The sequence below is a fragment of the Mustela erminea genome, chromosome 9, assembly GCF_009829155.1.
Source record: "Mustela erminea isolate mMusErm1 chromosome 9, mMusErm1.Pri, whole genome shotgun sequence".
NCBI lineage: Eukaryota > Metazoa > Chordata > Mammalia > Carnivora > Mustelidae > Mustela > Mustela erminea.
Window position 1 is genome coordinate 93,423,030 of NC_045622.1, and position 12,592 is coordinate 93,435,621.

Sequence of the window (12,592 nt, forward strand, 5' to 3'; positions counted from 1 at the left end):
CCAGTCAGATCGCATATCCAAAGTGATTATTATAAAAAAAAATTACAAGCATATCAAATTTCAGGAAAAAGAGCTGGAGGTCCGTGGCAGTTGATAGTGTACCATTTGTTGATCAGATGTTCCTATTCCCGCCAAGCTTCTAATAACATAGCCGGGTTTCCCTTGGCAGTGTGAAATATAGCTAGGGAAAAACCCAACATGAACAAAAAAATTAAACAATTCCCTATCTCTTTCACTGCCTAAAAAGCATAAATGTTAAAAATTGGAAAAGGTAAGGTCTTAGAAACCATGTTATTATGTGCAAAGTGGCCACCAAGGTGAATGCCTGCAGGTGACTTGTATTTGGTGACATAAAGCAAAAGGAAAAAGTGTGATAGCACCATTTATTTCTCCATGCTTTTTACTTGATTTAGTGCATTGGTTATATATATACTTAGATATGCTCTAATCAAGGTGCTTGTCTTAATCTGATACCCACGAAGTGGTGTCTGCCATCAGGCAACTAAGGAACTTTGTTTCTTGAAATCCACAAGGCCCTCCTTAAAATGTTCCACGGTGGAGGGACTTAGGTGGCCTTTTAAATAAAACAAAACGAAACCAAAAGATCCTTGGTTTAAATATACTCACTACCCATACCAATGAAAAGGACAATTGCTAATGCTCTTCGTTTTCACATATGAGTCCTGTGAGATATTACTACGTTCAAGTCCTTATCGATTCTAGAATAACTAGGGTCTTGAGTTCTCCTTTAAAGACATCCTTATGGGGGCGCCTGGGTGGCTCAGTGGGTTAAGCCTCTGCCTTCGGCTCAGGTCATGATCCCAGGGTCTGGGATCAAGCCCCACATGGGGCTCTCTGCTCAGCAGGGAGCCTGCTTCCTCCTCTCTCTGCCTGCTTCTCTGCCTACTTGTGGTCTCTGTCAAATAAATAAATAAAATATTTCAAAAAAAAAAAAAAGCCATTTAAAATAAATAAATAAATAAATAAAGACATCCTTATGATTCACTTACCATGAGGAATAAAAAAAGACCAAGTAGTTTTTGAGATCTTATAAGGCTTGACCTGGCCTAATACCCTTGCAATAGGGAAAAGGGCAATCCTGATATGCCCAGCAAGTGCTTCTGATGGTAGGTCCCTTCCCCGCTGTGCTCTCTCTGTGGCTTCATTTGTATTTTGAGGAAGAGAACCAGAGTTAAGGTCTGTTGATTTTCCTGCTAGTTTCCTTTCCTCAACACCAGCAGGTGACCATTCACTTGAAGCAGGAGAAGGGAGAGGCAAATGATAAACCCTGAGGGTTGTGGGTAGCTAGGAAATCTAAGCCCCTCCCCCACCACCTCTTTGTAGGCTTATTCTGACTATTAAGAATTGAGTGAAATCAACTCAATTATGTGTGGTTGCCTCAAATAGAGGTGCTGGATTTAAGCTCACTGACCACATAAATACTTTAATATCTTTCTGCTTCTGGCTAAGTCAATGGAAATTGTAACCGTAATATAGGAGGATAATACTGTGGATAGCCTGTTTCCTTTACTATACACATCCCACTTCCCCGGATCCATGTGTTTGCTCATGTTTTCTGCAGCTCCTCCTCCTCCCCCTCCATCATGCCCTTCCCCTCTACAAAAATCCCAATCTCACCCATCCTTCAAGGTCCACCTCTGCCATATGCCTTACCCAAGCCCTTAGTTATAAGTAATCTGTAACTAATCATTCTACCTGTTCCTCTCCTTCAGCTCCTGTGTCTTGCCATTATATTTATTTGTGTTTGAGACACAACTCTCCTACAAGGCTTCTTCAGCTCATTGAGAGCAGGGACCAGTCCTTTTTTCATTTTTGTACTCTGACCCACCATACATTCTGCGCCCCGCCCCCTATTGATTAGCACATAGAATGTACTTAAATGACAAACTAGCTGGTGATATTTCAAGTTTGAACTACTGAGAATACCTAGTAATAAAGAGTAATTAACTTCTGTCCACCCACCATTTACCCAGAATGCTTTACACCAAACCCCCACTCAATATACATATATAGATACAGATCTTCTTTTAAAGTCTGCGGCTCCCACACCATAGGAGGGAGAGAAGACGAAAGGAATCATACTGTCTCTCTTGTCCACTAGGAGCTGACATGCCCTAGAGCCTGCATTCTCTCGCGCCATGTATGTACTGTTTTCAATGAAAGTTACAAACATATGTCCTTGTTGACCCTCATGGGAAAACTATCATTTATGGGTAAATCAGTAAATCAGAGAAAACCTGTTGGGTTTAGAAACCCAGCGCACTTGCCTGAAACAAGTTTGCCTCAGCTGAACTAACCCAGAGATTTAAATACTGTGACTAAGACTACTACTAAGATCACGACCACGACGACGACTAGCTGCTGTGGCAATTAACTAGCTTTCTTCTTTAGTGTACTATCTGCATGGGAAAATCTTTCATAGTAAACTTTTGGTGAATGTTTAAATTCCCTTGTTTAGAGATCAAATCTGATTCTTCACATATCTAAAGGAAACAGTAGCTGCCAAGAGTTTGGATTCCATCACTGGAGTTATTTCCACAGACCACAGGTTATGGTATCTATGTCTCAACTGGCTGCCTCTGCCCTCTATGCCACAGTCACTTAAGAGAAGGCCCCATGGGAAGACAGGCCAGATTTACATCCAGCTCTCATTTTTCTCCTCTAAAGGGAGGTTGGGAATTTAAGTCTACACAAAGCAGTGCAGACTTGAATCCCTAGGCAAAGCAGACTGCCTGCCCTCCCATATGTGGACCAAGTGGTCCCCAGCATAGACTTCAGACCTGTAATGTATAGTAAAAGGAAAACACACACACACATACATACACCCCACACACATACACTTGTATTTGAGTTCACAGCCTTTCCTTAGTTTTTCTTTTTTGAACTTGCTTCTGACTCATTCACCTCACCAGGAGGGAAAGCCTGTATAATTCCGAGGTTGCTAATTTCTTTAATATGGTTTGTTTTCTATCTGGCATTGCACTTTTAAGGTCAGTCAGTACATAACCATTACTTTAAACCTCCCACAAAGAATTTTCTTTGGCAGTAATTGCTGAATGAGAACCAGTCTGAGGAGCCAGTACTTCTGTCGAAATGATTTCTCTTGTCTTTCTTAAGTAGAGGGCAGCACAGGGCAAAGGAGGTGAGGCAACCTCACTGCTATCTCCAGCGTGGTCATCAGCAAGTTAGGTCTCACCCAGACCCAGGGAGCTCCAATGCCCCTCTTCCTGGTGGTTTCACCAGTGCTGTGTCTCAGGAGTGCTCTCATTTCAGATAAAGAACCTAGACACAGAAGTAAGTTGATTGGCTCAAGTGTATACAGAAAGGCTGCCACTAAGACCAGATTTGAATTCATACTGTGGAATGCTTTTCTAGGAGATCTATAGGACCTCTGTCACAACCTCTGGAAGTGGAAATCTTAAAGATACCTATTCCCGGAAAGGTTTCTTTCTTCATCAGATAGGCTTATTACTTTGTATGGTACCAAGCCCCACCTAACACCCACGGTTAACATTTCCTGCTAGTATTTTTAAAGTAACTTTGCATAGCATGGTGAGCAACTGAAAGATAGACTTCTGTTCACTTCGTGATTTATTTTACTACCTTTTCTAAAAGATTATCTTACTAGGGAAATATGAAGCTTTGAGTTATCTAAAATTATAATAAAACTTTCACGGTGTTACCTATATACAGAAAAAGAATGTTATATATATTGAGTGGAGTTGAGTAGAAAGATAAGGAGAAAGATAAATACTGTAATACGCTCATGTCTATTAAGGGGACAGTGTTACCTGTATTTTCCACCCGGGTACCTTATATTTAGTTGAATGTACCAGAATGCCTCCTGTAAGGTAACTTTTCTTATAGGCATAAGAAAGGAGACCTTAGAGTATAATATAATCCAGTTAGAACAGGGATAGTAAGGATATCTTTAGAATATTCCACTGTTCAGAAAGGCCATTTTTCTAACATCTGTTACTTTGCCTTCAGCAACATAAAATTCAAATTCAAATTCTAGTTCCTATTATAAATCAGTTTGTTATTTATGCCTTAGAAAAAAGTCATTATATAATAGGAAGCATAGGAGTATTACATTATTTGTTGCATGGGGGAAAGTATGTTCAAGCAAGAAAAATTTGGAAGAAGACTGGCGCCAACCTTTAATAATGTCACAATATAACACACATTGTGGGGTGCAGAGAGGTAAGTGTTAATTTAACTGAACAGCAGATCTGTGGTCTCTTTTCATATTGTAAGGCTATGAATTCAGAGAACATAGAGCAGACTGAGGCAAAATTCTAAATGTGCTAAGTATTTTAGGATTCAGATATGCCAAGCAGTTGAATCTGAATTAGTTGCTGTTTTCTTCTAAAAGCCCAGTAGAAGTGAACTCTGTACTGCCTTCATCATCTCTTACACACACACACACACACACATAACACTGGCACTGAAATGAGGCAGATCCCCTGATGACTTCTAGAGCCAGTAGCTCATACAGAGATTGAGATGGGCTGGAAGGCCTTGGTAGAAGAGATGACATTGGGATAATTTATTTCTTTGCACCTTTTCAGAGAGACAACAGTAATAGCTCACCATGTGCTAGGCCATGGTCTCACTTCTTAAATTGAATCTTAGCAACTCTGTGAGGTGGGCACTACCATGAAGCTCCATTTGCAGATGAAGAAACTGATACACAAAAAGAGTTAAAGTAACTTGCCCTGCTGTATGCAGCTCGAAAGTAGTAGAAACAGGATTGGAACTCGTTTAGGCTGGCTCATCTGGGCTCTTAGCCACGATGCTCTAGGCTAACAGAACTACATGAGCCTTTATTAGTTCTTCTTGACTAGCTCTAGTTATGTGGCTCTTTCAAAGCTGATTCCTCTCAATTTATTTGTGGCATTTCTTTGTTATAACTAATCCTAAAGGATCCTAAAAGTACCCAGCCAGGAATGGCTTGCAACTTAAAAGATTCAGAAGGTAAGCATGTTTTTTAAAGAGTAAGTGGTTACGCATTCTAGAAAATAAGTATTCTTCTGGGCCCTCTGTAGACAGAATTATGAGAAGATAGGAGATTTCCTCAGCCTTCGTAATGATAGGTATTCCTGAGAACTTAGTTTACTCTGAAAACCTGTTTAGCCACAGGATAAATTGTGCCTTTGCTTAGGAGACTTAATGCTTTGACACGATATATTAAATATCTAGTTGTTTTCCAGAACACCCTTGTAGGATAGGTTACTATTAATAATTCAGTTTATGCAGACAATATTCTAGCCACAGAAAAAGGATGTTGATATGTCTAAGATCGCATAGCAATTCCAGAATCAGACATACCCTACCTGGAGTTTTATGCTTAGTTGGTATTGCTGTGTAGTTGCCTACTTCCAAGAAAAACCGAACTGTCAGGATTTGAATTAGATGCTAAATGCTTTGCAAGCAAGTATATAGCACAGCAGTATAGCACAGAAAAGTGCTTCCTTTTTCACTTGGGACCTTGTTATCCAAAGCATTTCATTTAAATCATGTAGTTCCTTAGGAAAAAAAAAAAAGATAGAAAGAAATCCTACCTCACAAGGTTAGTCTAAGACACAAAATCTCATTTCTGCATCAGCAAAAAATAGTAGTCATATGCATGGAAGATGACTTGTTACTTTTATGTATCTTTCCATTTTTCTTTCGCCAACATTTTCCTGTGTTTCTTTAATAAGGACATCATCTCCACCTCTGCTGGGAAGACAAGTGACAATTTTTCTATATAGACAACTTTTTTTAGTTCCCCTTTGAGCTAGAGTAGACTTATACTGCAGCCCAAAGAATAGAAACTTTACTTCTTTCTGAAGTGTTTCAGTTCTCCTTCAGACAACCGGAAGGAGCAATTTAAAAAATAGGCAATTTGGCTTTTTATTATTAGCCTAGATAATTATGTAAATCACAACAGAAGGCTGAACCAGTCTGTCTTTAACTGTCAGGCTAAGGAAATTAATATTAACAGCTCTAACTTGAAAATCAAAGTGAATCCTTAAAGCATATAGCTTTTACCTGATCATTTTGGTTCTGCCTACTTGGAACAAATACTATAGCATAAACTTCTTATTCCTTTTTATTCCCAATTCTCCCTAATCCCCTCTCCTGCCCTCCCTCTCGGAGAAGTTGGCCCCAATTTCCTGAGTTGGAGGACAAGACATTCTTAGAATGCACAAGGCTTCCTTCAAGAAGGCGTCTGGGTTTGAGGTCATGCAGGACTAATTTTAGCTTCAGGATCTTATGCACATCATATCTTATAAATTACCTATGAGGCATTTTTAAATATTACAGACATTTAAAAAGATGAAACCAATTAAATTTTCATAATGAGAAGAGTGGGAGAGAAGAATCAGAGAGGCAGAGGTTGGAGGAGGAAATCAATTGCAGAAAACACAGAATTTTACTGGGTCCCAGTGTTTAAGGTTTGTCCTTTGTCTTTGTAACATTGTTTCTCTCAGCCTGTGTCCCGGTGCAGAATGCTTTAGAGGCAAACTCACCAAAGCTGAAAGCAGAGAACAGTCACTAGGAATAATGTATGTTTGAAAATCCTCAACCTCATTGTCATCATTATTTTATGTCTTTAATCATCATGCTTATTTATATCCCAGTTAAGAGTTGTCGCTAGGAATTGTGATGTTCTTCATAGTCAGTTTTAGTTAGTTGGGTGTGTACAATTGTTTGTTGTCACTACTTTATTTTAATGCTCCACGCATAGCTTCCCCATACTTACCTGCACATACCCAATGGTAAAGACAGAAGCAGAAACTGATCCTCTACTTCTGTTCTCTCACAGAGGAATTTGAAGAATGACTGGCATTGATCATGGCATCTTTCCTGTCAACCTTTGATGGGCGCACACACACAGCCCACCACATAACCTTCCATCTCTCAAACTGGTTCTCATCGTTTCCCAAACACAAACGAGAACTGCTGTGCCTGTTGCTTCGCTCAACACGTAATTCCTTCCTGCATACGGTGCCACCTTCTCATTTCTGCTAAAGAGGTGGCATTGACTGTTGGAAAGCCAAGAGGCTTTCTAGTAGGATAGAACTGATTGAAATCTCAGATCTACCACTTATTGCTTCACCTTAGGCAAGTTACTTGATTTCACTGAGACTCAGTTTCCTTATCTGTACAATGAAAATCAGTTATTTCACAAGGCATTTTTGAGGGGTAAGTCAAAGAAAAAATACAAAGCACTCAGGAGATCCTGGCTCCCTTTCTTGTAATTCCCCATACTGTAAGTCCTTCCTTGTAATTCCCTATCCCTGTAAGTCCTATACTACCTTTTTCTCAAAATTAGGGTTTACCTGCTCAAAGCTTATTCTCTGAAGCACCTACTTGGCACAGTATGCTACCTCATTATTGTTTGTTGTCTTGTATTTACTGTCTTCTCAAGTTGCTTGTGAGCTTCTTAAGAGGTAAAGCTCCTCTGAAACAAAAAAATTCGGTTTCTGACGTAACCTTATTTAAATATGGTAGCCTCAGATGTGTGAGTGTAGAACTGGAAAATAAAAGTAACTCCTTAAGCATGCAGTTCCCTTACTGCAAACTCCATAAGTTGGGAAAGGTTATGTGTTCCTGGCACAATAACAGAAATGGTATGAGAAGTGCTTTCCTCAATTATGAAATCTAAAAGGGAATCTTCAAATCCAGAAAGAGACTTCTTGTACTTCCATTGCTGCAGAGAGAGCTTAATTGGCTACATACATCTCTTTGGGACAATTTTCTATTAATAATGAACCTGTAGAGCATGTTTGAAGGTTCTGGTAAAGGAGGGAAGTTACTTAGATTCTCTTACTGGAGGAATTGTCCTGCGAGAGGAGAGATGTGTAGGCTTCCACTGAACATACATGGTTCATGACAGTGCACATCAAATGTAAGAGGAAGAGGAGTCCTGCTCAGCTGGCAGATCACTGGCGCATCAGACACACCAACCTAGTACCACATTCCCCTACTCAGAGAATGGCCATCAGGTGGAGCAGGGCAGTGGCTCTTTATCCATATAAACACACAAACCCTAAGAGGGTCAAGGCTCTTCAACTCAATGGCAAAACTGTAGTAAGAGGTCAGGCTCCCTGTGCATAGCAGAAAGTAACAGAGAATGCAACAATTACATTCCAGATGTGACATTTTACACTAAAGTATATCTTTACATGAGCAGAATTCGTTTTCCAAAAGAATAATGCACGTCTTTGTGATGTTGCGGTCTTACACATGGATTCTCGGCCACGACCATCCCTCTTTAAGTCCTTGATTTTTAATTTATAATCCTTTTTCTTTTGATGTATCTTTCATTTGGAGGCCTCGAAAATGGATATTATATTTTGTGATTTGAGAATGGATATATTTCTCTGCTATAGTTCATCCATCTCCAGACTTATTCGGGTACTAATTGGTCATTTCTCGCCCTTGAAAGACAAACAGAAGGAGACTTACTTTTTTGTGATGTTTCCGACTTTCAAAGAAATATTTCACAGTCATTCATTGTAAATGCAGTGAGATCTTGGGAATTGATCTTTGTTATCATAATTTTTCCCCCAAACACTTGGTTCTTATGCTGGCCTAGCAGGTGAAACTTGAACTTCAGTGCAAAATCTTGAGTCACAATAAAGATCTGGCTCGTGGTGCTCCAGCTCACTGATTTTTGTATGTCCTGCGGGAGAAAAACTGACACCATCATCTTTTTGCTCTTCCTGCTGCTTGAAGACCTTGAGCCTTGGGACTACCTAAGAGAGATGTTTCTAATATGCTGTCTCTGTGTCTCTTGTCATTGAGGTAATTGTCATGAGAAAACCCTGGACAACAGCCATGACAAACAGAAATATTTTGACAACTCACAGTCACTGGATGCTGCCGAAGAAGAGCCCTCTGAGACAGGAACAGAGGAGGAGCCTGTACTCTCTGTTGAGAATTCAGGGAGGGACTCAGATGCCCTTAGACTTGAAAGTAAGTTGATTTGACCTGAGCTGTGCTTCTGGGGTAAAATCAACTCTCAGGCTTTGAGTTTAGGCTTTTCTTTACTCTAAATAGTTTCCTTCTTTTAACAGCCACTCATTATATTTGTAGAATCACAAGGGTGACCCTCAGGTGTGAGGTAGAAGACAGGCTAGTGTGTGAAAGAGCTCTTCACACTTCTTTCTCTTTCACCTCCATGTCTTGTTTTGCTCGGACAAATTTGATTCATTTATATACAAGTCTTTCTTCTTAATATCAGCAGTCTACTGAGCAAGCCATTGAAAAAAGGCAAGATAACTTATATTTACACTAACCCAGTAATATTTAAAGATTCGGAATAATAGACATACGTACCAGGCCCTCTCCTAAAGGTCCATTCCATGACCACATTTTGAGCTATGCTGTACTGAACTGTTCTTGACATTATCAGTCAATGCATAATTGCTAAAATGAATGACTTTGTAGTACTCATCCTTCTTAACCACTTTGCTGTATTTGGATCTACGCACAACTCCCCTCTCCTTGAAACTTTTTCCTTCTCCTCTCAGCTTCTGGGGTATCACTGCTCTTGGCTCTCTTCCTGTCCTTAGGACAGCTCTTTCCATTTCTTTCACTTATTCTTTACTTTGCCTCTTACTTGTTGGGTTACCCAGGATCTTGACCTTGGTCTTTTTTTCCTTATCCCTCTTTTTAACACTCTGTGTTTTATCTCTTTGTGTCTCAAATACTTTTGAGTATAACAGTGACTCCAAATCTCTCTCTTCAGCTAGCACGTTGTCTACAACACTAGAACTTATTTCCACTTTTCTAGTGGTCTCTATCTCAGTGTGCCATAGGCACTTCAAATCTCACATATCCAAAATTGGACTTGTCCTCATTTTCACTTTATTTTACTTGAACTGCTTCTAATTCCTATGTCCCTGCTGTTTGTTAATGGCATCACAACTCCCCCAGTGACCACTGTATCCAAGACCTGTTGCATCCGTTCATCTCTTCATCTATTTCCTTCTGCCACCGCCTGAATTCGCACTTTCTTCATTTCTGCTTGGGCAATTGCAGTAGCTTCATAATTGAATTCCCAATATCCAGTCCTTTACTTCTGTGTGTATGGGGAGAGGGAGAGAGAGAGTGTGTGTGTGTGTTTGCAGGAGAGAGGTAATACATGTAATAGGTACAAAATTTTAAAAGGAGAAGTAACCCCTATTACCAGTATATTTTGTGTCTGAAGAGTTGTTTCTAAAATCAGATCTCATCAAGTAAGTTGCCTATGTTTAAAATTTTCCATGGCTCTCTGTTACCTATAGGAAGAATCCAGTATCATAGTATAGGATACATGGCAGTTTGGCCCTTAGTTTTGTCTCCAAGTGCACCATCTACCAGTACTCTACATAGCAGGATGTATAAACCTTGCACCATTTCCCTCCATGCCATGCTGTTGGAGCCTCCCATGTCTGCACAGGCTGGGAATGGCCCCTGCGTGCTTTTTGCTTTATATGGACGACTCTTAACGCACCTCCAAGATTCAGCTTAAATGTCACCACCTCTGTGAAGGAGTCACAAAAGTCTCCAGGCATTTAGTTGCTCCATACACTGTCTTGTTCCCACTTTTTTGTCAAGGCACATTTCAGACAGTATGCACGCTTACATGTTTTATTTCCCATCAGACTGTGAACTTCTTATATATCGTCCTATATAACTTCATTTCTGTGTACAGTAAATATTCGTTAAAGTAATGAATTATGGCATTTGTCTTCCTGTGTGGGTTGGATTAGCATATTTAGCAATTACAAAATCTGTGTTTCCTTCTAAGTAGTAGTGTATGTTAAAAAAAATGATGTCCAAGAGAAGCAAGCTAGGCCTCAGAGGGGGAAGTTTTGACCTTCACCTTTGCAGGTTTAGAAAATTAGTTTCATCAGTTCTGTCAGAAATCATTGGGCTTTAAGAAAACTAATTTCCATTTTCCATTTCAAAAGAGATGGATTCTTAAACTGGATAGGCAGTTGATTCATTTACAAGGGAGCTGCTACTCTCTAGTGCCTGGCAGCCTCTTGTCTCTACCTGGTATCAGGTACCCACACAACCAAGTGGACATCATGAGGTTGCTTGATAAACTCAGAATCACCACAAATGAAACTGAGTAATGATAAGGGGTATTTCATTCAGTTTATACAAACTGTTCCTATTCCAATATAATACAGCTCCCTCATGACCAGGATACTTACGACTACCAAATTAGATGTGTTTTTTCTTCTGACAATTCAGATAAAACCCAACCAGAATCTTGATGTTTGTCTCATTTTCCAAATAATATACCATTGTTTGAGATAGATTGTAACCTAGTGACTAAGTTAAATTTCTTTAGTCCCGTGTTCCCCATGGAGCTCCATCCATCCCTGTACTGGAAAGGCAATATGGTTGCCTTGGCTGAGGTGGGGTCTTTCCAGGTCCCTTCAGCATCATGCAGACTGTCTCTTAGGGTGGATTCCTTTACAGATTGCTGATTGAATCCATAGTATAATAATGACTCTGACTGGTTTCTCTCTCAAGTAATAACTTTTCTTTGCCATATGTCAAATTCTGGGAGCACCTTCTTCTTTTCCCTAGATACAAGCAAGTCCACAGGGACAACATTCATGATATGTTAGTATGTTCATACCAGGAGGCTTCCTGCGGTATGGTTATCAGAGTGAGAAAAACTCCATCTTTTTAATGTAAATAGTGTGCTATAATAAAAATGTGTTATAATAAAAGTCAAGTGTAGACATTAAAGAATTTTTGAAAATTCTATTTTTGGAGGAAAATTTAAAGAAATACAAATAGTTAAGCCCTTTCCAGTAACCAATAACTTATGATAATCACTCCCTTTCTATGATACTTTACAATTTACAAACATATGTTCACTTCAGTAACATATATTTTACGAACTTAAGAATTATGTGTTAACCATATGAAATAGATACTATTATCAAGCCCATCTTATAGATGAGAAAATTGAGACTCAGAGAAGTTGGGTTTCTTGCCCGAGATCATCAGTAGGTAGCAGAGCTAAAACTCATCCCATGCATTTTGCCCTTCGGCTCCAGGTTTCAGAAATAGAGGCTTTGTTGGATCAGAACTTTATTTTTTAATTAGTAAGGTTATTTTTAAAGAAAACTAACATCTGCTGTTATCATTATTTTATAAAAGCAAAGAAAATTTTAATGTCAAAAAGTACAAAGACAATCTCACAATAAAGGTCAAGTCTTTTTCAAAAAATGGACAGTCAGCAACCTTACTCCAAAAATTTGTATCTGGATGTGTGTGTGTGTTGTATGTGCGTATTATAATTTTATATACATATCCTTTTTATGTTTTTCATTTTGCTAAGGATTGGTACAAATTGTGTCACTAATTAACATATGAAAACCACTGCTTTAGTACCTCATCATCTAGTACAAAAATCCTCCCCAGTAAATCTTCGATGTAGAAGGAAGAACTTAGGCTTTGTAGTTCGAGATCTTGCTACCATGTCCTTTCACCAACACCAACTAGTTGTTAAATCTTGGGCAAGCTACTTATACTTTCTGAGCTTCCCTTACTTCATTAATTTAAA

At 39.2% G+C, this 12,592-nt stretch overlaps 1 protein-coding gene across 3 annotated transcripts in view; it reads left to right on the top strand.

Annotated features, from left to right (window-relative positions):
• The window catches only part of TTC17 (tetratricopeptide repeat domain 17), a 117,554-nt gene that overhangs the window by 65,532 nt on the left and 39,430 nt on the right, over positions 1 to 12,592 (top strand). For 2 of the 3 annotated variants that reach the window (XM_032360411.1, XM_032360413.1), the window contains exon 17: positions 8,821 to 8,991. The exons of the other annotated variant lie outside the window; for it this stretch is intronic. In XM_032360411.1, coding sequence (XP_032216302.1) covers positions 8,821 to 8,991 — 171 coding nt within the window. The remainder of the gene's footprint in view (positions 1 to 8,820; positions 8,992 to 12,592) is intronic. 3 annotated transcript variants of the gene reach the window in all.